The 24,975-nt window shown below is 50.9% G+C and overlaps 1 protein-coding gene across 5 annotated transcripts in view; it reads left to right on the top strand.

Moving 5' to 3' along the window:
- LOC129715962 (uncharacterized) overlaps window positions 1-24,975 on the top strand; it is a 275,535-nt gene that overhangs the window by 138,387 nt on the left and 112,173 nt on the right. For all 5 annotated transcript variants that reach the window (XM_055665868.1, XM_055665873.1, XM_055665863.1 and 2 more), the window contains exons 9-11: window positions 13,046-13,135; window positions 16,111-16,188; window positions 17,647-17,724. In XM_055665868.1, the coding sequence (XP_055521843.1) occupies window positions 13,046-13,135; window positions 16,111-16,188; window positions 17,647-17,724 (246 nt within the window). The remainder of the gene's footprint in view (window positions 1-13,045; window positions 13,136-16,110; window positions 16,189-17,646; window positions 17,725-24,975) is intronic.

Here is a 24,975-nt window from a genome sequence, read left to right as displayed (position 1 = left end):
TTGAATTTGGTGGCCTTGCACCCCGCTTCAAATGGCACGACACAGCATTTGAATTTGGTGGCCTTGCACCACGCTTGAAATGGCATGCGACTGCATTTGTATTTGGCGGCCTTGCACACCGCTTCAACTGGCATGCGACTGCATTTGCATTTGATGGCCTTTCACCCCACTTGATCTCGCATGAGACTGCATTTGAATTTGGAGGCCTTGCAATCCGCTTGAATTGGCATGAGACTGCATTTGAATTTGGTGGCCTTGCACCCCGCTTGAAATGGCAGGTGACTGCATTTGAATTTGGTGCAGTATAATGTGGATAAATGTGAGGTTATGCATTTTGGTGGCAAAAACAGGAAAGCAGACTATTATCTAAATGGTGGCCGACTAAGAAAAGGGGAGATGCAGCAAGACCTGGGTGTCATGGTACACCAGTCATTGAAAGTAGGCATGCAGGTGCAGCAGGCAGTGAAGAAAGCGAATGGTATGTTAGCTTTCATAGCAAAAGGATTTGAGTATAGGAGCAGGGAGGTTCTACTGCAGTTGTACAGGGTCTTGGTGAGACCACACCTGGAGTATTGCATACAGTTTTGGTCTCCAAATCTGAGGAAGGACATTCTTGCCATAGAGGGAGTGCAGAGAAGGTTCACCAGACTGATTCCAGGGATGTCAGGACTGTCATATGAAGAAAGACTGAATAGACTTGGTTTATACTCTCTAGAATTTAGGAGACTGAGAGGGGATCTTATAGAAACTTACAAAATTCTTAAGGGGTTGGACAGGCTAGATGCAGGAAGATTGCTCCCGATGTTGGGGAAGTCCAGGACAAGGGGTCACAGCTCAAGGATAAGGGGGAAATCCTTTAAAACTGAGATGAGAAGAGCTTTTTTCACACAGAGAGTGGTGAATCTCTGGAACTCTCTGCCACAGAGGGTAGTCGAGGCCAGTTCATTGGCTATATTTAAGAGGGAGTTTGATGTGGCCCTTGTGGCTAAGGGGATCAGAGGGGATCAGAGTGCACCCAGCTTGAAATGGCACGAGACTGCATTTGAATTTGGTGGCCTCGCACCCCGCTTGAAATGGCATGAGACTGCATTTGAATTTGGTGGCCTTGCACCCCGCTTGACCCCCCCCACCCCACCCCACTGGCCACCAAGGTAGTATAGATCGGCTGATATCTTGGCTTGGGGGAAATGATAGGATTTAAAGATGATCATTACCACCCTAATCAGCCAACCTTCATGGCAAGTTCATCAATTAGTCCTATTTAATGTCATCAGCATGCTTGTGTTTACAAATCAAGCCAATAAAGACAGCATGAGAATGATTTGTTATTTGGGAAAAGCACTGTGGGATTTATCCCAACATACAGACTCAAAGGTCCAGTGGTGAGGAGATTTGTTGGGAAGGTTAAATATTATTATTAATCAAGGTGGACAAACTGATTATTTTATGTGGAGTATTGGAGGCTGAGGGGAAACCTAACAGACGTATATCAAATTATGGAGGGCACAAAGGAGATAGTGTTTGACTTCAGGAAGCATACATGTATGCCAGTTTGCATTGAAGGTTTCAAAGTAGAGATGGTTGAAAACTTCAAATTCATCGGAGTAAATATCATTAACGACTTCTCCTGTAGCACCCATATTGAAGCAATGACCAAGAAAGCAGACCAATGCCTCTAATTCCTAAGAAGGCTTAAGAAGTTCAGCATGTCCCCAACAACCATCACCAACTTCAACCAACCTCCCTTCCATTAACCCCATGTATACTTCATGTTGCCTCGGCAAGGGCAGCAGCATAATCAGGGATGAGTCGCCACCTGGTCATTCCCTCTTTTTCCCTCTCCCATTTGGCAAACGATATAGAAGTGTGAAAACGCACACCTCCAGATTCAGGGACAGGTTCTTCTCAGCTGTTATCACGCAACCGAACCATCCTCGCAACCAGAGAGTAGTCATGAACTACTATCGGACTATCCTTGATCGGACTTTACTGACTTTACCTTGCACTAAACTTTATTCCCACATCATGAGAATGCGTTTTTGTATTTGGTTTGCTTGCACTCCGCTTGAAATGGAATGAGATGGCATTTGAATTTGGAGGGCTTGCACCCCGCTTAAAATGGAATGAGACTGCATTTGAATTTGGACAGCTTGCACCCCACTTGAAATGGAACGGGACTGCATTTGAATTTGGTGTCCTTGCACCCTGATTGAAATGGTATGAGACTGCATTTGAATTTGGTGGCCTTGCACCCTGCTTGAAATGGTATGAGACTGCATTTGAATTTGGTGGCCTTGCACCCCGCTTGAAATGGCATGAAACTGGATTTGAATTTGGTGGACACAAAAAAGCTGGAGAAACTCAGTGGGTGCAGCAGCATCTATGGAGCGAAGGAAAAAGGCAACGTTTCGGGCCGAAACCCTTCTTCAGCTGCTTGAACTGGTATAAGACTGTCTTTGAATTTGGTGGCCTTGTATCCCACTAGAAATGGTATGAGACTGCATTTGAATTTGGTGGCCTTACACCCTGCTTGAAATGGTATGAGACTGCATTTGAAGTTGGACTGCTTGCACCCCGCTTGAAATGGAACGAGACTGCATTTGAATTTGGTGGCCTTGCACCCCGATTGAAATGGTATGAGACTGCATTTGAAGTTGGACTGCTTGCACCCCGATTGAAATGGTATGAGACTGCATTTGAATTTGATGGCCTTGCACCCTGCTTGAAATCGTATGAGACTGCATTTGAATGTGGTGGCCTTGCACCCTGCTTGATGTGGTATGAGTGCATTTGAGCTTGGTGACCTTACAAGGCTTGATGTGGTATGAGTGCATTTGAGTTTGGTGGCCTCGCTCCTTGCTTGAAATGGTAGGAGACTGCATTTGAATTTGGTGGCCTTGCACCCTACTTGATGTGGTATGAAAATGGATTTGAGTTTGGTGGCCTTGCACCCCGCTTGAAATGGTATGAGTGCATTTGTATTTGGTTGCCTTGCACCCTGCTTGAAATGGTATTTCAGGGAATAGCCGTGAGTCAACTGCCAGCCCACCAGCCATGAGTGAGTGAGCTGCCGGCACACCAGGCTTGAGTGACTGAGCGGCCAGCCAAAGAATCCATTCGGCCAGTCCCTACAGCCCACAATAGCCCACAATACCCATACTAGCGTCCCAGCTTTTCTGACTTTACCTTGCACTAAACTTTATTCCCATATCATGTATTTGTAAAATATCAATGGTTCAATTGTAATTGTCACGTGTACCAAGGTAGAGTGAAAAGCTTTTGTTGATTGCTAACCAGTCAGACTAGGGCTCTCGCTTAACTTTTTTTCCCTGTTGCCAGCCGGGCAACCTTTACAGCTTTTTAGGTTGACAAATGACAGCTTAGATGGTCATTTAAGACGGTTTGCGTGACGCGTGCGATAATGTGCTCGGACGAAGTGCATAGTTACCAGTCGGAATTATATTCAATGAAGCATTCACATATTATTTCTGCTTCAAATAAAGTCACAAACTAAACATATTCACCACTCAAGACATAATATATACCACAATGACGCAGCAAAATTATAATACAGTATCTGAACTCTTTTTACACATTGCAATTAATGCAATTTCTAGTAGTTCTTTCCACTTAAAACTAAAATGTGGTTGGATTATTCAGCGTATGATCAACCTGTATCAATAAATACACGACCATGGTAACATATATGCTTACTCATGCACACTACAGATTGATGCAAGCATGTTTTCTGTGACGGACCGAAAATTACCATAACATGGCCATAGCATGGGTCGTTATTGCTATTGGTACAGAAACACTCTCACTTCCCACATAATTTATCCACAACAAAATATACAGGTTGCAAGGAAATTTCTATAGGCATTTTATGATAATAGCTGTTATTACTGACTATACCCATCTGACAGGTTTAACATTACACTAACCGACAAGAAATGGCCAAAGGACATAACTGCAGCAAATGTTCGTTTGGTAATATATTTAAAGGTGTCAAGACGCCACATTACCAGATATTCAGATTAGATGTATGTGTTGTGGACAGCAATGAAGATACCTAGTTTGTAAGAACCAGATTTAAATAAAATTATTGATAAACGCTTTTTCCATAATTCCCACTTCAGAATTAACATTAAAATTTCAACTGAAATATCTCCTGACCAAGTTTGTGATGTATATGATCCACTGTAGAAGTAAAACCTGTATAAATCCAACATATAGTTGTGAATGTTGCTCATTAAATAACTACAGTACTGATACTCCATATTAAGAGCATTGATTTGCAGTTAAAATGAATTCTGTAATAATGTGTCAACGGCAGCAGTGACAATCGAACACTGTGGTTTTAATGTTTCACGCGTTCACAATATAATTAATCCATCTTTATGGACTAAAACAAACATTTTGTGCACAATAGGATCAGAGAGGGGTATGTGTGTGAATCAGTGCGGGGTGGATAGATGGCGGGGGTGGGGGGGGGGGGGGGGGGGGCTAGAAGGGTGTCGGTGCAGAATGGATCGATTGAGGTAGGTGAATTAGTATGTGTTGGTTGGAGTAGGTAAAATTGTGCGGGAAGAGCATGGGGATGTCAGTGGTGTTCAGTACGGGATGGATGAGGTAGACAAAAGTGCTGGAGAAACTCAGCGGGTGAGGCAGCATCTATAGAGCGAAGGAAATAGGCAACGTTTCGGGTCGAGACCCTTCTTCAGACTTGCATGGGAGGATCAGTACAGGAGGGATGGGGGGTGGGATCAGCACAGAATTAATGGGGGGTGGGAGGTAAGTACAGTGTGGATCGGAGGGTCTGTGCAGGATGAATGGGATATCACTACAGGATGAATGAGGGGAAGGTGCAGGGTAAATTGAGGGTGGGTGCGATGAATGCGTGGATTAGTACAGGATGGATGGGGGATCAGTACAGGATGGATGGAGGAGAAGTGCAGGATGGATGGGAAGGGAAGGATAAGTACAGGATGAATTGGGGGGACCAGTGTAGGATGGATGGGGGGAGGGGGGTGGCAGGAGAATCAATGCAAGGTGGATAGGGTGATAAGCGCAGGATGAATAGATGGGGGGGGGGGGGGGGGGCGGTGGATGGGGAGGGGAGCACAGGGGATGTCAGTGGGGACTGAATAGAGGCGGGAATGGGGATCAGTGCAGGATGGAGGGGGCGTACATGAGAGAGAGAGAGGGGGGGGGGGGGGGGGTGAGGTGGGGAGGGGGGAAAGGAAGGTCTGCATCCTCGGACAATATCGCCCCGCTGCCTTGGCCGTTGGGATTTCCTCGCCACCGCCTCCCTCCTCCGCAAGCCAACAGCAAGGTGCGGGGCCGAGCGGTGCAGCTCAAAGATCCTATAGCTATAGGATCTATGGTGCAGCTGCTTCAGAAGGGTCGGAGCGAATGACAGGCACTGCACCGCGGCAGCGGCTCCATCTCCACCTCCTCCCTGATAGCGGCCGCTGCTTGCAAATCCGCGAACGCCGCTTTCAAAACAAACCATCCCGCACGCTGAGGCAGGGAGGAGGAGGGAGGGGGAGGTCTTGGCGTGCGGGAGGGTTTGTTTTGAAAGCGCCGTTAGCGGGTTTGCAACTAGCGGCCCTTATCAGGGCGGGCGGGGTGCGGAGGGGGAGGAGGTGGAGCCGCTTTCGCAGCCGCTGCCGCCGCTGTTCGGGTCCCGTCTTTCACTCTGACACTTCGTCACCACCCACCCAGTATCTTTGCCTCGTAATACAGCCGTTGCCGACACGAAACGTCGCGTTCCTTTTCTCCAGAGATGCTGCCTGACCCACGGAGTTACTCCAGTTTTTTGTGTCTATCTTCGGTATAAACCAAGTTGCCAAGCCGGGCAAAATGACTCGCCGTTTAGGTTGCCCGGAGGCACTTTGGGTGGTCAGTGGCACCCGGGCAACCGCTAATTTTGAGCCCTGCAGTCAGCGGAAAGACAATTAAAACATGATTACAATCGTGCCATTTACCGTCTATAAGATACATAATAAGGGAATAATGTTGATAGATGGTTGGTCAAGACTGCTCACTAGCTGGTGATAGGATGGTTCAGTTGCCTGCTGGGAAGAAACTGTCCCTAAATCTGGAGGTATGCATTTTCATACTTCTGTACCTCTTGCCTGATGGGGGAGAGGAGAAATGGGAGGGAGAAGTGGGAAGAGGGAGTAACCAGGGTGCGACTCGTCCATGATTATGCTGCTGGCCTTGCTGAGACAGCGTGAGATATAAATGGAGTCAATAGAAGGGCGGTTGGTTTGTGTGCTGGTCTGGGTTACATGCACAACTCTGAAATTTCTTGCAGACTTGGATGGAGCTGTTTCCAAACCATGCTGTGATGCATCCCGATAAAATGCATTCCATAGCGCATTTGTAAAAGTTGAGAGATGTTGAGGACATGCCGAAATTCCTAAGCCTTCAAAGGAAGTAGAGGTGGTGTGCTTTTTTGGCCATTGTTTTGGTCCAGGACAAATTGCTGGTGATATTTATTCCTAAAACCCTGAAGCTTTCAACCAGCACTGTTTTGTATACAGGGATATGTGTACCGCTTTGCTTCCTGAAGATGATTACAATCAAAGATACTAGAGGAGCTACCAGAGAGTAATGGTGGATGGTTGTTTGTCAGGTTGGTGGGCGGTGACTAGTGGGGTGCCTCAGGGATCTGTGTTGGGTCCACTGTTGTTTGTCATATACATCAATGATCTGGATGATGGTGTGGTAAATTGGATTAGTAAGTATGCAGATGATACTAAGATAGATGGTGTTGTGGTTAATGAAGTAGATTTAGGCCATTTGGAAGAGTGGGCTGAAAAATGACAGATGGAGTTCAATGCTGATAAGTGTGAGGTGCTACATCTTGGCAGGACAAATCAAAATAGGACATACATGGTAAAATGGTAGCGAATTGAGGAATGCAGTTGAACAGAGGGATCTAGAAATATTCTTTGATTGCACATTTCCTCACGGCGGGCTTGTGATATTTGCTTGTGATGTCTCGACAATTCGAGAGACATAACCGGTAACAGCCGCCGCGCTGTGTTCCCGGACTCGAATCTGAGCTCGAAAAATCTCCTGGTGGGCCTAATGTGTCCCGCGGGCCATATTTTGGAGACCCCTGCATTACAAGAACAAAACCAAAAATGTAGAAAAGTGTTAAAATTGATGACTTTATTATTGTGGTAAGTAAAGATGTATTAAAAATAATTCTAATAACTTTCTAATGTACCAAGTAACCTAGTTTCCCAATGACCGTTGATGGGTGTGTGTGTGTGGGTGAGGGTGTGTGTGTGGGGGGAGGGGCTGTCGGGGGGGGGGGGGGGGGGGTGTGGGGTGAGGGGGTTGTGTGGGGGAGGGTGCCTTTGAGGGGGAGGGGCATGTGTGCGGGGGGGGGGGGGGGGGGGGGGATGTAGGGGAGTGTGCGTGTGGGGAGGGAGGCTGTGTGGGGAGAGGATGTGTGGGGTGGATTGGGGCTGTGTGCCCACTCACCCAGCCTATCCAAGTCACCTTGCAGTCTCCTAGCATCCTCCTCACAGCTAACACTGCCCCCCAGCTGCGTGTCATCCGCAAACTTGGAGATATTGCCTTCAATTCCCTCATCCAGATCATTAATATATATTGTAAATAGCTGGGGTCCTAGCACTGAGCCTTGCGATACCCCACTAGTCACTGCCTGCCATTGTGAAAAGGACCCGTTTACTCCCACTCTTTGCTTCCTGTTTGCCAGCCAGTTCTCTATCCACATCAATACTGAACCCCCAATGCCGTGTGCTTTATGTTTGCATACTAATCTCTTATGTGGGACCTCGTCGAAAGCCTTCTGGAAGTCCAGATACACCACATCCACTGGTTATCCCCTATCCACACTACTAGTTACATCCTCGAAAAATTATATAAGATTCGTCAGACATGATTTACCTTTCATAAATCCATGCTGACTTTGTCCAATGATTTCACCACTTTCCAAATGTGCTGCTATCCCATCTTTAATAACTGACTCTAGCAGTTTCCCCCCTACCGATGTTAGACTAACTGGTCTGTTAATCTCCATTCTCTCTCTCTCCCTCCCTTCTTAAAAAGTGGGGTTACGTTTGCTACCCGCCAATCCTCAGGAACTACTCCAGAATCTAAAGAGTTTTGAAAGATTATTACTAATGCATCCACTATTTCTGGAGCTACTTCCTTAAGTACTCTGGGATGCAGCCTATCTGGCCCTGGGGATTTATCGGCCTTTAATCCATTCAATTTACCCAACACCATTTCCCGGCTAACCTGGATTTCACTCAACTCCTCCAACTCCTTTGACCCGCGGTCCCCTGCTATTTCCGGCAAATTATTTATGTCTTCCTTAGTGAAGACGGAACCAAAGTAGTTATTCAATTGGTCCGCCATATCCTTGTTCCCCATGATCAACTCACCCGTTTCTGACTGCAAGGGACCTATATTTGTTTTAACTAATCTCTTTCTTTTCACATATCTATAAAAACTTTTGCAGTCAGTTTTTATGTTCCCTGCCAGTTTTCTTTCATAATCTATTTTTCCTTTCCTAATTAAGCCCTTTGTCCTTCTCTGCTGGTGTCTGAATTTCTCCCAGTCCTCCGGTATGCTGCTTTTTCTGGCTAATTTGTACGCATCATCCTTCACTTTGATACTATCCCTGATTTTCCTTGTTATCCACGGATGTACTACCTTCCCTGATTTATTCTTTTGCCAAACTGGGATGAACAATTTTTGTAGTTCATCCATGCAGTCTTTAAATGTCTTCCATTGCATATCCACCGTCAACCCTTTTAGAATTAATTGCCAGTCAATCTTGGCCAATTCACGTCTCATACCCTCAAAGTTACCTTTCTTTAAGTTCAGAACCATTGTTTCTGAATTAACAATGTCACTCTCCATCCTAATGAAGAACTCAACCATATTATGGTCACTCTTGCCCAAGGGGGCACGCACAACAAGATTGCTAACTAACCCTTCCTCATTACTCAATACCCAGTCTAAAATAGCCTGCTCTCTCATTGGTTCCTCTACATGTTGATTTAGATAACTATCCCGCATACATTCCAAGAAATCCTCTTCCTCAGCACCCCTGCTAATTTGATTCACCCAATCTATATGTAGATTGAAGTCACCCATTATAACTGTTTTGCCTTTGTCGCACGCATTTCTAATTTCCTGTTTGATACCATCTCCAACTTCACTACTACTGTTAGGTGGCCTGTACACAACACCCACCAGCGTTTTCTGCCCCTTAGTGTTTCACAGCTCTACCCATACCGATTCCACATCCTCCAAACTAATGTCCTTCCTTTCCATTGCATTGCATTGCATTAATCTCCTCTCTAATCAGTAACGCTACCCCACCTCCTTTTCCTTTCTCTCTATCCCTCCTGAATATTGAATATCCCTGGATGTTCAGCTCCCAGCCTTGGTCACCCTGGAGCCATGTCTCCGTGATCTCAACTATATCATAGTCATTAATAGCTATCTGCACATTCAACTCATCAACCTTATTACAAATGCTCCTTGCATTGAGACACAAAGCCTTCAGGCTTGTTTTTACAACACTCTTACCCCTTATACAATTATGTTGAAAAGTGGCCCTTTTTGATTTTTGCCCGGGTTTTGTCTGCCTGCCACTTTTACTTTTCACCTTGCTACCTATTGCTTCTACCCTCATTTTACACCCCTCGGTCTCTACCCTCACACATTTAAGAAACCCTTTCCCTTTAACTCCATCCTCCACTATCCCATTCGACACCCCACCCCCCTTATTCAGTTTAAAGCCATCCATGTAGCAGTGGCAAACCTGCCTGCCAGAATGCTGGTCCCACACCTGTTAAGATGCAATCCGTCCCTTTTGTACAATTCCCCCTTACCCCAAAACAGATCCCAGTGATCTAAGAATCTAAATCCCTGCCCCGTGCACCAGTTCCTCAGCCACACGTTCAGGTCCCGTATCTCCCTGTTCCTGCTCTCCGGTTTGCTTCCAGCACGGGGAACTGGAAGCAAACCGGAGATAACAACCCTGGAGGTCCTGCTTTTCAACATTTTTCCGAGCTCTCTAAAGTCACGCTGCAGAATATTCATCCCCTTCTTTCCGACATCGTTTGTGCCGACATGCACTACCACTTCTGGATTTTCACCTTCGCTCTTGTAGATTTTCTGCACTCTGTCCGTGACATCCTGGATCCTGGCACCGGGAAGGCAGCACACCATCCTCGCATCCCGTCTGTTGCCGCAGAAACCCCTGTCCATGCCTCTCACAATGGAGTCTCCCACTACAATGGCCTTGCCTGCCTTAGGCCTTTTTGGTTTTGGCTCAACAGCCCTATTCGCATCGCAAGCCAGTCCGCCGCTCACGTCTTCTGTCCCAACAGCTTCTAAGCGGGTGAACCTGTTTACAAGAGGTACACCACCCGGGGACGTTGGCATTCCATGCTTCCCTCCCTTTCTCACTGTCTCCCACCTTCTCTCTTCCAGTACCTTAGGTGTAACAATCGTACTATAGGACTTGTCGAGGAACGACTCCGTTTCTCGTACGAACCGGAGGTCATCCACTTGCTTCTCCAGTTCCCCAACACGGCCCTTCAGGAGCTCTACCTGGATGCACTTTTCGCATTTGTAGCAGCCAGAGGCACCAGCGGTGTCCTTGACCTCCCACATACTGCAAGCATCGCACTGAATCAGTTTGCCCGACATCTCCTTCATTCATCTCTCCTCTCCTCGCCGAAGGCTTTCGAGCCAAAGACTCACACTTTACTCACAGGGCACTTCCCTCACTAGGCCTCTCACTCACTGCCGCTCGCTAAGAGCCATCTTGCTTAAATTGACTGATAAATTGCCTGATTTACCGATTTACAATCCAAATTCCTCAGTTTTCAACTGTTTTCCCAGCACTGACTAACTTCTCTCCTCCCCTCCCACTTGGGCTAGAGCCAATCAGTCATATCTCTTGCTAATCTCCTACTGCTGTTGCTCCCAAATCTACAGCAGTTCTGAGTAAAGACTCTCTGTCCTTGGCCTTTCCTTTTAACTGTTTTCACCCCTCTCCTCCCACTTGGGCTAGAGCCAATCAGTCGTATCTCTTGCTAATCTCCTACTGCTGTTGCTCCCAAATCTACAGCAGTTCTGAGTACATTGCAGACTCACAATTCAGTTGATTCACAGCTTAGAATGACAGTCGTGGCTTCTCTCTCGCGATCTTGCAGAGTGATTGACTCACATCCAGGCATCCGGGGTTTTATAGTCCTGCCCCCCTCCGCTCCCCCCCCCCCCCCCCCCCCCCCCCGTAAGGGGCGGTACCTTCATCACGGTAATTGACAGGCATGAGAACCAATCAGCTGATCTCAAGGTTTTTTAAACACTCAAAATTTATTTTTCATCAATGGGAAAAATCCTCGGGGCTGGCTCACGGAGGAGGACTGTGAGTAGGATGGCCAAAGATCACAGCGATACAGGGTAGCATTTTTTCAAAAATCAATATGCAGCGCAGACAGGAAGTGGTCAAGATGAGACTTTTAATTATATATATAGATAGATGATATATATAGATAGATAATTGCTGGAAACAGGTCAGGGTGTATCTGTGGGAAGAGAAACAGATCAGAGTAACTGTTTCTCTTCCCATAGGTGCGGCGTGACCTGCATCTGACCTAACCCGTATTTCCAACATTTTGTTTTAGATTTTCAGCATTTGCAGGTTATCTGACATTCGCTTAACATGATATCGAGGTGTCCTCTTGCACAAAATGCAAAACCTTAGTCAGCAGATTCAGGACGGCTAGGAAGGCAAATGACAGATTATTAGCCTTTGTGGCCAGAGCATTAGTTTAGAAAAGGGAGAGTATCGTTACAATTGTACAGGGTATTAATGGAGCCCCACATGGCATACTGTGCCTAGTCTTTCCTCCTTTATGCTTTGGAAACTCTTGGATGCTGTCCAAAAGAATTACTATTACTGGGAACAGCTGGATGTTGTATCTCAGGCAGCTAACAAAATTAGATCTATAGTCTTTGGAGATTAGAAGAATGATCATAAGATCTTTAGGGTTTGTGACCAAATAGATGTTGACATTTTTCTACTCGTGTGCGAATTTAACGAGATTATAAAATCATTGGGGAGACATTTAAAATTGTATGGCAACCTCTCACAGAGATTGGTGGATAATTGGAAATCTTTACTCTTGTGGTAGAAATAAAAGTTGTGGGGAACTGGCACAAGGGAGGAGAAAAGATCTTGGCAGATCGGCCATGATCATAGTCAATGTTGGGGCAGGCTCCCATTTTTATGTTTAAACATTTAAATATTCAGTGGTTGAAATGTGTTGGTGCTCAGGAAGACCTGTGTCTTCTAGTACACTGATGGTTAAATGCTGAAGAACAAGCAAAACCATGGTCAATTGTCCGAGAAGGTAGAGACAAAATAGATAACAAAAGCAGCAAGTCGCAGCAGAATGCTCATCTTTTGTTTCCTGTTAATGGGATGGAAAGAGATGGAAATGAATTATTGTCCATATTTGGCCAGCCCCTCACAATTGCACTGTGAGAATTGTATCTATACTCGACTGCAAAATAAAAGACAAAAATTGAATGACATTGGTGAGGCCGTCTTGGAATATTGTGTTTAGTTCTGGTTGCTCACACATAGGAAATATGCTATTCTTCTGGAGACATAGAAACATCGAAACATAGAAAATAGGTGCAGGAGGAGGCCATTCGGCTCTTCGAGCCAGCACTGCCATTCATTGTGATCATGGCTGATAGTTCCCTATCAATAACCCGTACCTGTCTTCTCCCCATATCCCTTGACTACACTAGCCCCTAGCAGAGAAGACCTACAGCATTCTTGCCAGGACTCAAGGGTCTAAGTTATAAGGAGAGGTTGGGCAATCTAGGACTTTACTTCTTTTGATTGCTGGAGGTTGAGGGGAACATTAGATAACATTAAAGAGGTTAGGCAATGTGCAACAGTTTTATCATTTGTTGAATCCCTGATGTTGACTAAATGTCTCTTCCTTTGTATTGACAGCGCAACAACCAGCACGTAGAATCCCGAATCCAGATATTTTAGACTCTTCGTTGCACCTTGATAATCTGTACGGCTCTGGAGGCAGGCCTGGTAAGTTTCAGTACACTGATTTTTGATTGCATGGTCCAGAATGTGCAATAGGTTCCATTGGGTAGAGAGGGAGGGGGTAGCGAGAGAATGGTGCGTAGAGAGGACGGGGGGGGGGGGGGGGGGGGTGGGGGGTGGGGGGGGGGTAGAGAGGGTGGGGGAGTGAGGGTAGGTAAGTAGGGGGTATCTCCCTCCTCCACCCTTCCCCATCTTCCTCCACCGCACCGCCCACTTCCATCTACCATCCAACTTCCCACCCCATTTCCCTCCTCATTCCCCTCATCCTCTTCCCCTCACTCCCATTCCCTGCCACAGGACCTACCCAGGTCATATCTTGGTCTGGTTCTCGTACACGGCCTGGCCCTGGTTGTAGACTCCAGCCGTCAACTCTGCCACCGCATGGGCATCCCATGACCCCGGACCCAGGCTCGTTCATCGTTTCAGCGGCGGCTTCTTTTTTGGCCCCAATCACGGCCCCATCCGAAGTCCCGGGCTCGGCGCACCTGCCTTGCGAGTGCATTATGACGTCACTCAATGTTTTTTTTCTGAAAAAAGGTGAGTTTTCGGGCTGATTTTAAAACTTGAAACAATTAAAAACTTCACAAAGGTAGGTGGGAATGGGACGGGAAGATATTTATCGTCTCGATGGGGAAAATGTGAGTTGAATGTGAAAATTGGAAGGCTCTGGCCTAGCGTTTGAAAGAAAATAGGAATTAACCATATATTCACACACACACACACACACACACACACACACACACACACACGCGCACACACACGCGCACACACACACACACACACACACACACACACACACACACACACACACACACACACACACACACACACACACACACACACACACACACACACACACACACACACACACACACACACAACACAGCCACAAACCTACAAACAAGACAAAGAGTTTTAATATTACAGAGATGGGCCGGATTATTATTAAGGAGTTAACAACTAGAGAGGGTACACAAAAATGCTGGAGAAAATCAGCGGGTGCAGCAGCATCTATGGAGCGAAGGAGATAGGCAACGTTTCGGGCCGAAACCATTCTTCAGACATAGGGGGTTGGGGGAGGCGGGGAGAAGAAAGGAAAAAGGAGGAGGAGCCCGAGGGCTGAGGTGGGAAGGGGAGGAGACAGCAAGGGTTAACAGAATTGTGAGAAATCAATATTCATGCCACCAGGATGCAGACTCCCCAAGCAGAATATGAGGTAACTAGAGAGCATAGGTGTTAGGTGAGAGAGGAATTTTTGGAGAATTTTTCTCATATAGAAATTTGGGATGTATGGAATGAAGCTGCCAGAGGATGTAGTTGAGGCGGTACAATAACAACACTTAAAAGATATTTGGACAGGTGCATTAGTAAGATTTAGAGGATTATGGGGCAGGTGGAAAAATGCTTAGAAGTGACATCTTGGTTGGCATGGACGACTGGCTGATAGGCCTATTCCTGTGCTGCTTGATTCTATGACATGTTAAGAATCATGAGTGCTTTATCGAAGGTATCAAAGGTATTTTATTGGTCACATTCACATACACCTAGGTGTAGTGAAGTGAAATGCTTCTTGACATTTTGCAGCACATAAAGAAAGAATACAGACATAACATTAATAAGAGTTTTAAACATAAAGAACATCCCCCCACAATGGTTCCCATTATGAGGGAAGGCACAAAGTCCAGTCCCCAACCCCAGTTCACCCATAGTCGGGCCTATTGAGGCCTCCACAGTTGCCTCTACGGAGGCCCGATGTTCCACGCCGTTCTCGCCGGGTGATGTTGCTCCTGCGTCGGGAAAGTCCTCTCAGCGGCTTGGGAACCCTGGAATGGCCGCTTCCGTACTGGAGGCCACGTCTTCCAAAGTCAACAAGGCCGCGCCGGTTGGAGCTCCGCAACTGGCGATCTCATCTAGAGATCCCAGGCTCCCGGTGTAAAGTTCAGCGCCGCCACCCGCAGCTGGTCGCTTCACAGTCCCGCAGCTCCGCGATGTTTTCCCCAGCGATCTTCAGCTCACCGGAGCTCCAGCGTGGCGACCCAGGCAAGGCACCGCTCGCTCCGCGATAGCGCTCCAGCGTTGTGCCGCCGCCGAAGCCGAGGTTCTGGGAGGTCCCCGACAGGAAATGCCGCTCCAGGCCGTGAGGACGGGTCGAAGCTGCAGCCCGGAGAAAAGCCGCCTCTCCGACCAGGTAGAGACCCTGAAAGGTAGTTTCCCCCTTCCCCCCCATCCCCCACGTAAAGATGTCTAGACCTCCAAACAAAACACTTAACTAACTAAAATTTAAAAAAAAAGATGAAAAGACAGACAGCTGCTTGCTGGGCAGCCGTGCACAGGACAGCGCCCCCTACATTGTTATACTAGACTGTCCCCTCAACGCGGGGGGAGGGCAGACTGCGGCATCACACACACAAAAACCACCACTCATACACATTAATCACCCCCCACACACACACACATTAACCACCCCCCCCTTGATATTATATTAATATTATTCATTATCTCCTTTTAACCCATAGGGGCGTAGAGGGGGGGAGAAGAGAGGAGTGCCGGGGAGAGGGGGGAGAGGAGAAAGATAGGGAGAGAGAGTGGGGAGGGAGGGGGTAGAGAGGCAGGGGCACGAGGGGGGAAGAGGGGGGGGAACGGGGAAGCTTGGTGGGAGAGGGGGGGGGGGGGTGGGGGAGGGGGGGTGGGGGCGAGGGGGGGGAGAGAGGTGGGTGTGAGGGATGGGGGAGAGAGGGGAACTGCAGAGATGTCCTACAACATTATTGCCAGGAATTGAGGGTCTAAGTTATAAGGAGAGGTTGGGCAATCTAGGACTTTATTCCTTTGGATTGCTGGAGGTTGAGGGGAACATTACATAACATTAAAGAAGTTAGGCAATGTGCAACAGTTAAATAATTTGTTGAATCCCTGATGTTGACTAAATGTCTCTTTCTTTTTATTGACAATGTATCAACCAGCACGTAGAATGCCGAATCAAGATATTTTAGACTCTTCGTTGCACCTTGATAATCTGTACGGCTCTGGAGGCAGGCCTGGTGAGTCTCAGTACACTGATTTTTGATTGGATGTTCCAGAATGTGCAATAAGTTCCATTGGGTAGAGAGGGAGAGGGAGGGGGTAGCGAGAGAGGGGAGTAGAGAGAACGGTGGGTAGAGAGGACGGGGTGTAGAGAGGGTTGTAGTGAGGGTAGATACGTAGGGGTATCTCCCTCCTCCACCCCTCCCCATCTTTCTCCACCGCATCCTCCATTTCCATCTACCATCCAACTTTCCATCCCATATCCCTCCTTCTCATTTCCCTCATCCTCCTCCCCTCACTCCCATTTATAGCCTACCTTCTGTTGTCCGCTGTATGAGACCCTGCCGGTTGCCGGTGGTCGCGGGTTTAGAGGTTAATTTCTAAACTACTACAACAATTATATAAAGCCTTTAAAACTAATAATAGCTAAAGCAACGGAATATTCCAGCGATTTTCCGTTAATAATTAACTAGGCTGAACATCCTTGATTGGAACAGCCTAGGGAAAATCGCGTTTTAAAACCCGCCCCCTCTAAACGGCGCCAAAATCGCTCACACCCGCAGCGACAGATTTTCAGCGACGCTTCAGGTAGGCTTTGCAACATACCTACACTAACCACCCCCCTTGATATTATATTAATATTATTCATTCTCTCCTTTTAACCCATTCCAGCCCTACCCACTCATGCATAGCCCCTAACTCGCAGGCTCATCTAGAGAGGGAGAGGTACAGGGAAGGAGAGAGGGGGCAGAGACAGAAAGAGAGGGGGCAGAGACAGAGCAAGAGGGGCAGAGACAGAGAGAGAGGGCAGAGATAGCGAGGGGCAGAGACACAGAGATAGTGGGAGAGAGTGAGAGGGGGAGAGGGGGGAAGAGAGGGGGAGGAAGAGAGGAGGGGGGAGAGAGGAGGGGGAGAGAGAGGCGGGGAGAGCGAGGGGGGCAAAGAGAGGGGGGTGTAGAGGGGGGGAGAAGAGAGGAGTGCCGGGGGAGAGGGGAGGAGGAAGAGAGGGAGAGAGAGAGGGGGAGGGAGGGGGAAGAGAGGCAGGGGAACGAGGGGGAGAAGAGGGGGGGGAAACGGGGAAGCTTGGTGGGAGAGGAGGGGGAGGGGGGGGGGGGTGGGGGGGGAGGAGGGGGGGGTGGGGGGGGAGGGGGGTGGGGGGGGAGGGGGTGGGGGGGGAGGGGGGGGGAGGGGGGGGGGGGGGTGGTGGGGGGGGGGGGAGAGAGGTGGGTGTGTGAGGGATGGGGGAGAGAGGGAACTGCAGAGATGTCCTACAACATTATATTGCCAGGAATTGAGGGTCTAAGTTATGAGAGAGGTTGGGCAATCTAGGACTTATTCCTTTGGGATTGCTGGAGGTTGAGGGGAACATTACATAACATTAAAGAAGTTAGCCAATGTGCAACAGTTAAATAATTTGTTGAATCCCTGATGTTGACTAAATGTCTCTTTCTTTTTATTGACAATGTATCAACCAGCACGTAGAATGCCGAATCAAGATATTTTAGACTCTTCGTTGCACCTTGATAATCTGTACGGCTCTGGAGGCAGGCCTGGTGAGTCTCAGTACACTGATTTTTGATTGGATGTTCCAGAATGTGCAATAAGTTCCATTGGGTAGAGAGGGAGAGGGAGGGGGTAGCGAGAGAGGGGAGTAGAGAGAACGGTGGGTAGAGAGGACGGGGTGTAGAGAGGGTTGTAGTGAGGGTAGATACGTAGGGGTATCTCCCTCCTCCACCCCTCCCCATCTTTCTCCACCGCATCCTCCATTTCCATCTACCATCCAACTTTCCATCCCCATATCCCTCCTTCTCATTTCCCTCATCCTCCTCCCCTCACTCCCATTTATAGCCTACCTTCTGTTGTCCGCTGTATGAGACCCTGCCGGTTGCCGGTGGTCGCGGGTTTAGAGGTTAATTTCTAAACTACTACAACAATTATATAAAGCCTTTAAAACTAATAATAGCTAAAGCAACGGAATATTCCAGCGATTTTCCGTTAATAATTAACTAGGCTGAACATCCTTGATTGGAACAGCCTAGGGAAAATCGCGTTTTAAAACCCGCCCCCTCTAAACGGCGCCAAAATCGCTCACACCCGCAGCGACAGATTTTCAGCGACGCTTCAGGTAGGCTTTGCAACATACCTACACTAACCACCCCCCTTGATATTATATTAATATTATTCATTCTCTCCTTTTAACCCATTCCAGCCCTACCCACTCATGCATAGCCCCTAACTCGCAGGCTCATCTAGAGAGGGAGAGGTACAGGGAAGGAGAGAGGGGGCAGAGACAGAAAGAGAGGGGGCAGAGACAGAGCAAGAGGGGCAGAGACAGAGAGAGAGGGCAGAGATAGCGAGGGGCAGAGACACAGAGATAGTGGGAGAGAGTGAGAGGGGGAGAGGGGGGGGAAAGAGAGAGGGGGTGGAGAGAGGGGGGTGAGGAAAGAGGGGGGGTGGAGAGAGAGAGAGAGAGAGAGAGAGAGAGAGAGAGAGAGAGAGAGAGAGAGAGAGAGAGAGAGAGAGAGAGAGAGAGGGGAGGGGAGAGGGAGGAGAGAGAGGAGGGGAGAGGGGGAGAGAGAGAGAGAGGGGAGGGAGGGAGGGGGGAGAGAGGCAGGGGGACGAGGAGGGGGGAGAGAGGGGGGGGAGAAAGGAGGGAAGCTTGGAGGGAGAGAGGGGGGGAGGGGGGGAGGAGGTGGGGGGGGGAGGGAAGGGGGGGGGGGGGGCGGTGGGGGGGGGAGGGGGGAGAGGGGGGTGGGAGAGAGGAGGGGGGAGGGAGGGAGAGGAGAGAGGGGGGAGGAGGAGAGGGGAGGGGGGGAGAGAGAGGGAACTGCAGAGATGTCCTACAACAGAGAGGGCCAGGAATTTGAGGGGGGAAGGAGATAAGGAGAGAGGAGGGCAATGTAGGACTTTATTCCTTTGGATTGAGGGAGGTTGAGGGGAACATTACATAACATTAAAGAAGTTAGGCAATGTGAGAGAGTTAAATAATTTGTTGAATCCCTGATGTTGACTAAAGGTCTCTTTTCTTTTTATTGACAATGTATCAGGGAGCAAAGTCGTAGAATGCCGAAGAAGATATTATAGACTCTTCGTTGACAGGGATAATCTCTACGGCTCTGGAGGGGAGGCCTGGTGAGTCTCAGTAAACTGATTTTTGATTGGATGTTCCAGAAGGAGAGCAATAAAGATTGGGGAGGAGAGAGGGAGGAGGGGGGGAGGGGAGAGGAGGGAGGAGGAGAGGAGAGGAGAGAGAACGGTGGGGAGAGAGGACGGGGGGTAGAGAGAGGGGGTAGGAGAGGGTAGATACGGAGGGGTATCTCCCTCCTCCACCCCTCCCCATCTTTCTCCACAGAAAGCATCCTCCATTTCCATCTACCATCCAACTTTCCATCCCATATCCCTCCTTCTCATTTCCCTCATCCTCCTCCCCTCCACTCTCCATTTATAGCCTACCTTCTGTTGTGTCCGAGAGGTAGGAGACCCTGCCGGTTTTGGGGGGAGAGGGGTCGGGGGGTTTAGAGGTTAAGGGGGGGGGAGCAACAATTATATAAAGCCTTAAAACTAAAGAGGGAGGGGGGAAACGGAATATTCCAGCGATTTTCCGTTAATAATTAAACTAGGCTGAACAGAGGGAATTGGAGACAGCCTAGGGAAAAAGGGCGCGAGGAGGGAAAGGAGAGAGAGAGGAAAAGAGCGCCAAAATCGGGACACCCCCCGCAGCGACAGATTTTCAGCGACGCTTCAGGGGAGGGGAGGAGCAACATAGACACTAACCACCCCCCTTGAGAGGGAATATTATTCATTCTCTCCTTTTAAACCCATTCCAGCCCTACCCACTCAGGCAAAGCCCCTAACTCGCAGGAGGGATCTAGAGAGGGGGAGAGGTACAGGGAGGAGGAGAGGAGGAGGGGCAGAGAGAGAGAAAGAGGGGGGGCAGAGGGAGGAGAGGGAGAGGGGGAAGAGGAGAGAGAGAGAGGGGGAGAGATAGGATGCGAGAGGGGGGAGCGAGAGACAGAGAGAGAGAGGGAGAGAGTGAGAGGAGGGAGAATGAGGGAGAGGGAGGTGGAAAGGAGAGAGAGAGAGTGACGGGAGAGGGGGGAGAGAGAGAGAGGGAGAGAGAGAGAGAGAGAGAGAGAGGAGAGAGAGAGGGGGGGAGAGGGAGGGGGGGGGGAGGGGGGGGGAGGGAGGGGGGGAGGGAGGGGGAGAGAGGGAGGGGGAGAGGGGGAGAGAGGGGGGGGGAGAAAGAGGGGAGAGAGAGAGGGGGGGGAGGAGGTAAGGGCGGTTTGAGGGGGAAGAGAGGGGGGGGGGGGGGGGAGGAAGGGGGGGGGGGGGGGGAGGGGAGGGGGGGGGGGGGGGGGGGGGGGGGAGGGGGGAGGAGGGGGGAGGGGGGGAGGGGGGGAGGGGGGGGGGGGAGAGGGGGGGAGAGAGAGAGGGTGGAGAGGAGAGGGATGGGGGAGGAGAGGGGGAGCAGAGAGGAGGAGACAAGGGATTATTGCCAGGAATTGAGGGGGGGAGAGTTATAGGGGAGAGGTTGGGCAGAGGAGGAGAGGGGAGAGGGATTGCTGGAGGAGGAGGGGAACATTACATAACATTAAAGAAGGAGAGGCAAGGTGCAACAGGAGAAAAGGGATTTGTTGAATCCCTGATGTTGACTAAAGGTCTCTTTTCTTTTTATTGAGGGAGGATCAAACAGCACGTAGAAGAGGGGAGAGGAGATATTATAGAGGGGAGAGTTGCACCTTGATAATCTGTACGGAGGGGAGGCAGGCGGGGGAGTCTCAGTACACTGATTTTTGATTGGATGTTCCAGAGGTGCAAGGAGAGAGGGGGGGAGAGGGATAGGGAGGGGGGGGGGGGAGAGAGAGGAGGGAGGGAGTAGAGAGAGAGGGGGGGGGTAGAGAGGGAGGGGAGGAGAGAGGAGGAGAGGAGGGGGGGGGAGAGGAGTAGGGGTAGGAGGGGTAGGGAGGAGAGGGGTAGAGGGAGAGGAGGGGGAGGGAGCAGGGAGGAGAGGAGGAACCATCCAACTTTCCAGGAGGATATCCCTCCTTCTCAGGGGAGGGAGAGGGGAGGAGAGGGAGGAAGGGAGAGGAGCCACCTTATGAGGAGAGAGAGTAGGAGACCCTGAGGAGAGGCCGGGGGGAGAGGGGTTTAGAGGGAAGGAGAGGAGGACGGGAAGGAGGAGGGAGAGGAGAGGGGGGGAGGAAGAGGGGAAAGCAACGGAGAATTCCAGGATTTTCCGTAGGAAGGAACTAGGATGAAAGGAGAGGAGAGGAGAGGGAGGGAAAAGAGAAGGGGGGGAGGAGGAGGAGGGGAGGAGAGAGAGGAGGAGGGGAATCGGAGGAGGGAGAGGAGCGAGAGGAGGGGAGCGACGAGGAGAGGAGAGGCAGGAGAGAGGAGGAGACCCCCCTTGAGAGGGGGAGAGGAGGGAGAGGGGAGGAGGAAAGGAGAGGAGGGACCCAGGGAGGGGAGAGGAAAGAGGGGGGGAGGAGAGGAGAGGAGAGGGAGGGAAGAGGGGAGGGAGGGGAGAGAGAGGGGAGGAGAGGGAGGGGAGGGGGCAGAGAGAGAGAGGAGGGAGGGAGGGAGGGGAGAGAGGGAGAGGGGGAAGGAGGAGGAGGGAGGGACGAGAGAGAGAGAGGAGGAGAGGAGAGGAGAGGAGGGGGAGGAGGAGGGGAGAGAGAGAGAGAGAGAGGAGGAGAGGAGAGGAGGAGAGGAGAGGAGAGGGGAGGAAAGAGGAGGAGGAGGAGGAGGAGAGGAGGAGAGGAGGGGGAGGAGCGAGGGGGGGAAGAGAGGGGAGGGGAGAGGAGGGGAGAGAGAGGAGAGGGAGAGGGGGGGAGAGAGGAGAGGGAGAGGGGAGGAGAGGAGGAGAGGAGAGGGGGGAGAGGAGGAGAGGGGGGGAGAGAGGAGAGGGGAGGAGGGGAGGAGAGAGGAGGAGGGGAGAGGAGGAGAGGGGGGGAGGAGAGGAGAGGAGAGGGGAGGGGAGGGGAGGGAAGCAGAGGGAGGGGAGCGGAGGAGAGGAGAGGGGAACGGAGGAGAGGAGAGGAGAGGAGACGGGGGGAGGGAGGAGAGGAGAGGGGAGGAGAGGGGATGAATGTCTTTAGCCAGAGGGTGGTGAATCTGCTGGAGGAGAGGCAGAGAGTGAGAGAGGGGAGAGGAGGGAGAGGGAGAGAGAGGAGAGGAGAGCGGGGAGAGGAGGGGAGGAGGAGGGGGAAGGAGGGGAGGAGAGGAGGGGGAGAGGGGAGAGGAGAGGGAGGGGGAGCGAAAGGAAGGGGAGGAGGAGGAGGGGAGGGGGGGAGGAGAAGGAGGAGAAGAAGGGAGAGAAGAGGAGAGAGGAGAGGAGAGGGGAGGAAAAGGAGAGGAGAGGAGAAGAGGGGAGAGAGGAGAAGGTGAGGAGAGGTGAGCGGAGAGGAGAGGAGAAGAGAGGAGAGGAGAGGGGAGGGAAAGTGGAGAGAGGGGGAGGGGGGGGGGGGAGAGGGGAGGAGGGGAGGGGGGAGGAGGGGGGGGGGGAGGGGGAGAGGGGGGGGGGAGGGGAGAGGAGGAGAGAAAGAGAGGAAAGAGGAAGGAGGGGAGAGGGAAGAGGAGGAGGAGAGGAGAGGAGGGGAAGAGGGGGAGGGGAGGAGGGAGGAGAGGGGGGGGGAGGAAGGGGGAGAGAGAGGGGGGGGAAAGGGGGAGAGAGAGGGGGAGGGGGAAGGGAGGGAAGAGGAGGAGGAGGGGCAGAGGAGAGGAAAGGGAGAGGAGGAAGGAGAGGGGGAGAGGAGAGGAGGAGGAGAGGGGAGGAGGGGAGGAGGGAGGAGAGGAGAGGAGAGGAGAGGAGAGGGCTGGAAAGGGCTGGGAACGCTCACCCTATCCCTCGCTCTCTTTCTCCATTCTCTCTCTGTCCTGGGAGAGAGAGGGAGTGGAGAGAGGGAGAGAGAGAGGAGAGGAGAGGGAGGGAGGAGAGGAGAAGGGGGGGGGGGGGAGGAGAGGAGGAGGAAAGGGAGGAGAGGAGAGAAGAGGGAGAGGGGAGGAGGGAGGAGAGAGGAAGGGAGGGGCAGGAGGAGAGGAGGGGAAGGGAGAGATGAGGAGGAGATGATACAATCTCACCTCCACAAATTAACATTGGTAGTGGATGTGAGGGAAGGGGAGAGGAGGGAGGGGGAGAATGGTGAGAGGAGAGGGAGGAGGGGGAGGAGGAGAGAGGAGAGGGGAGGGAGATGGGGAGAGAGAGAGAGGAGGGAGAGGGAGGGGAGGGGGATGAGGGGAGAGAGAGGGAGAGGAGGGGAGAGGGGAGAGAAAGAGAGAGGAGAGGAGAGGAAAGAGGAGAGGGAGGGGAGGAGGGGGAGGAGAGGGAGGGGAGGGAGAGGAGAGGGGGAGAGAGAGAGAGGAGGGGGGAGGAGAGGAGGGGAGAGAGGGGGAGAGAGAGGAGGGAGGAGGGAGAGAGGGGGGAGGGGAGGGGAGGAGAGGGAGGAGAGGAGGGGGAGAGAGGAGGGAGGAGGAGGAGAGGTGAGAGAGGAGAGGAGAGGAGGGAGAGGAGGAGAGGAGAGGAGAGGAGAGAGAGAGGAGAGAGAGAGGAAGGAGGGGAGAGGGAGAGGAGAGGAGAGAGAGGAGAGGAGAGGGGAGAGAGGAGAGAGAGGAGGAGAGGGGAGGGGAGAGAAGAGAGGAGGGAGAGGGGAGGGAGAGAGGGAGGGGGAGAGAGAGAGAGAGAGAGAGGGGGGGAGAGGGAGAAAGAGAGAGGAGGGAGAGGAGAGGAGAGGAGAGGGGAGGGAGAGGGGAGGGGAGGGAGAGGAGGAGAGAGGGGGAGGGAGAGAGAGGAGAGAGGGAGAGGGAGCAGATATTTTAGACTATTCGTTTGCACCGTGTATAAGCTTGTACGGCTCTGGAGGGATGGGCCTGGTGAGTCTCGTACACTGGATTTTTTGATTTGGATGGTCCAGAAGGTGTGCACACTAAGTTCCATTGGGTTAGAGAGGGAAGGGGTAGAAGAGAACGGTGCGTAGAGAGGGTGGGAGTGAGGGTAGGAGCTAGGGGTATTCCGCCTACCCTTTCCCCAATTTTTATCCTCCTCCGCCACCCCCCATGTCATCTACCATCCAACTGCCACCCCATTTCCCTCCTCATTCCCCTCATACTTCCTCCCCTCATCCCATCCCTGCCCCTAGGATTAACCAGGCATACTGGCCTGGTTTCGTACACGGCCTGGCCTGGCGGTGAGACTCCAGCAGTCAAATCTGCAGCCGTCCTGGGAGCAGGTCCAGTCATCCCACGACCATCCGGACCCCGGCCGTCCATGAGTTCCATCGGGCGGTTTTTCTTGGCCCCAATCACGGCTCCCATCCGAAGTTCAGTTACGGCGCACCTGACCCCTCTTGCAAGGCATTTATGACGTCACTCAATGTTTTATTCTTTGATTTCCGAAAAAGGTGAGTTTTCGGGTGATTTTAAAACTCAAACAATTCAACTCAGTAAAATGGACCAGGTGGAAGCACGGGAAGATTTTGATCGTTCGATGGGAAAAATGTGAGTTGCTGTGTGAAAAATTGGAAGGCTATGGACCTAGCGTTTGAAGGAAAATAGCAAACTAAAAGGTTTTCCGACAGGCATAGTAAGATTTGGAGGGGATTATGGGGAGGTGGAAAAAAAACTGCTTAGAAGTGACATCAGGGTTGGCTGGGACGAGTCCGGCTGATAGCATATTCCTGTGTTCAAGAAGAACTGCAGATGCGGGAAGATCGAAGGACACAAAAAAATGCGGAGAAACTCAGCTGGGTTAGCAGCAGCATCTATGGAGCGAAGGAAATAGGAGACGTTTCGGGCCGAAACCCTTCTTC

This window comes from Leucoraja erinacea, chromosome 2 (assembly GCF_028641065.1).
Source record: "Leucoraja erinacea ecotype New England chromosome 2, Leri_hhj_1, whole genome shotgun sequence".
Classification (NCBI taxonomy): domain Eukaryota; kingdom Metazoa; phylum Chordata; class Chondrichthyes; order Rajiformes; family Rajidae; genus Leucoraja; species Leucoraja erinaceus.
Note: the sequence above shows the minus strand (reverse complement) of the source record. Positions and strands in the feature narration are given on the sequence as shown.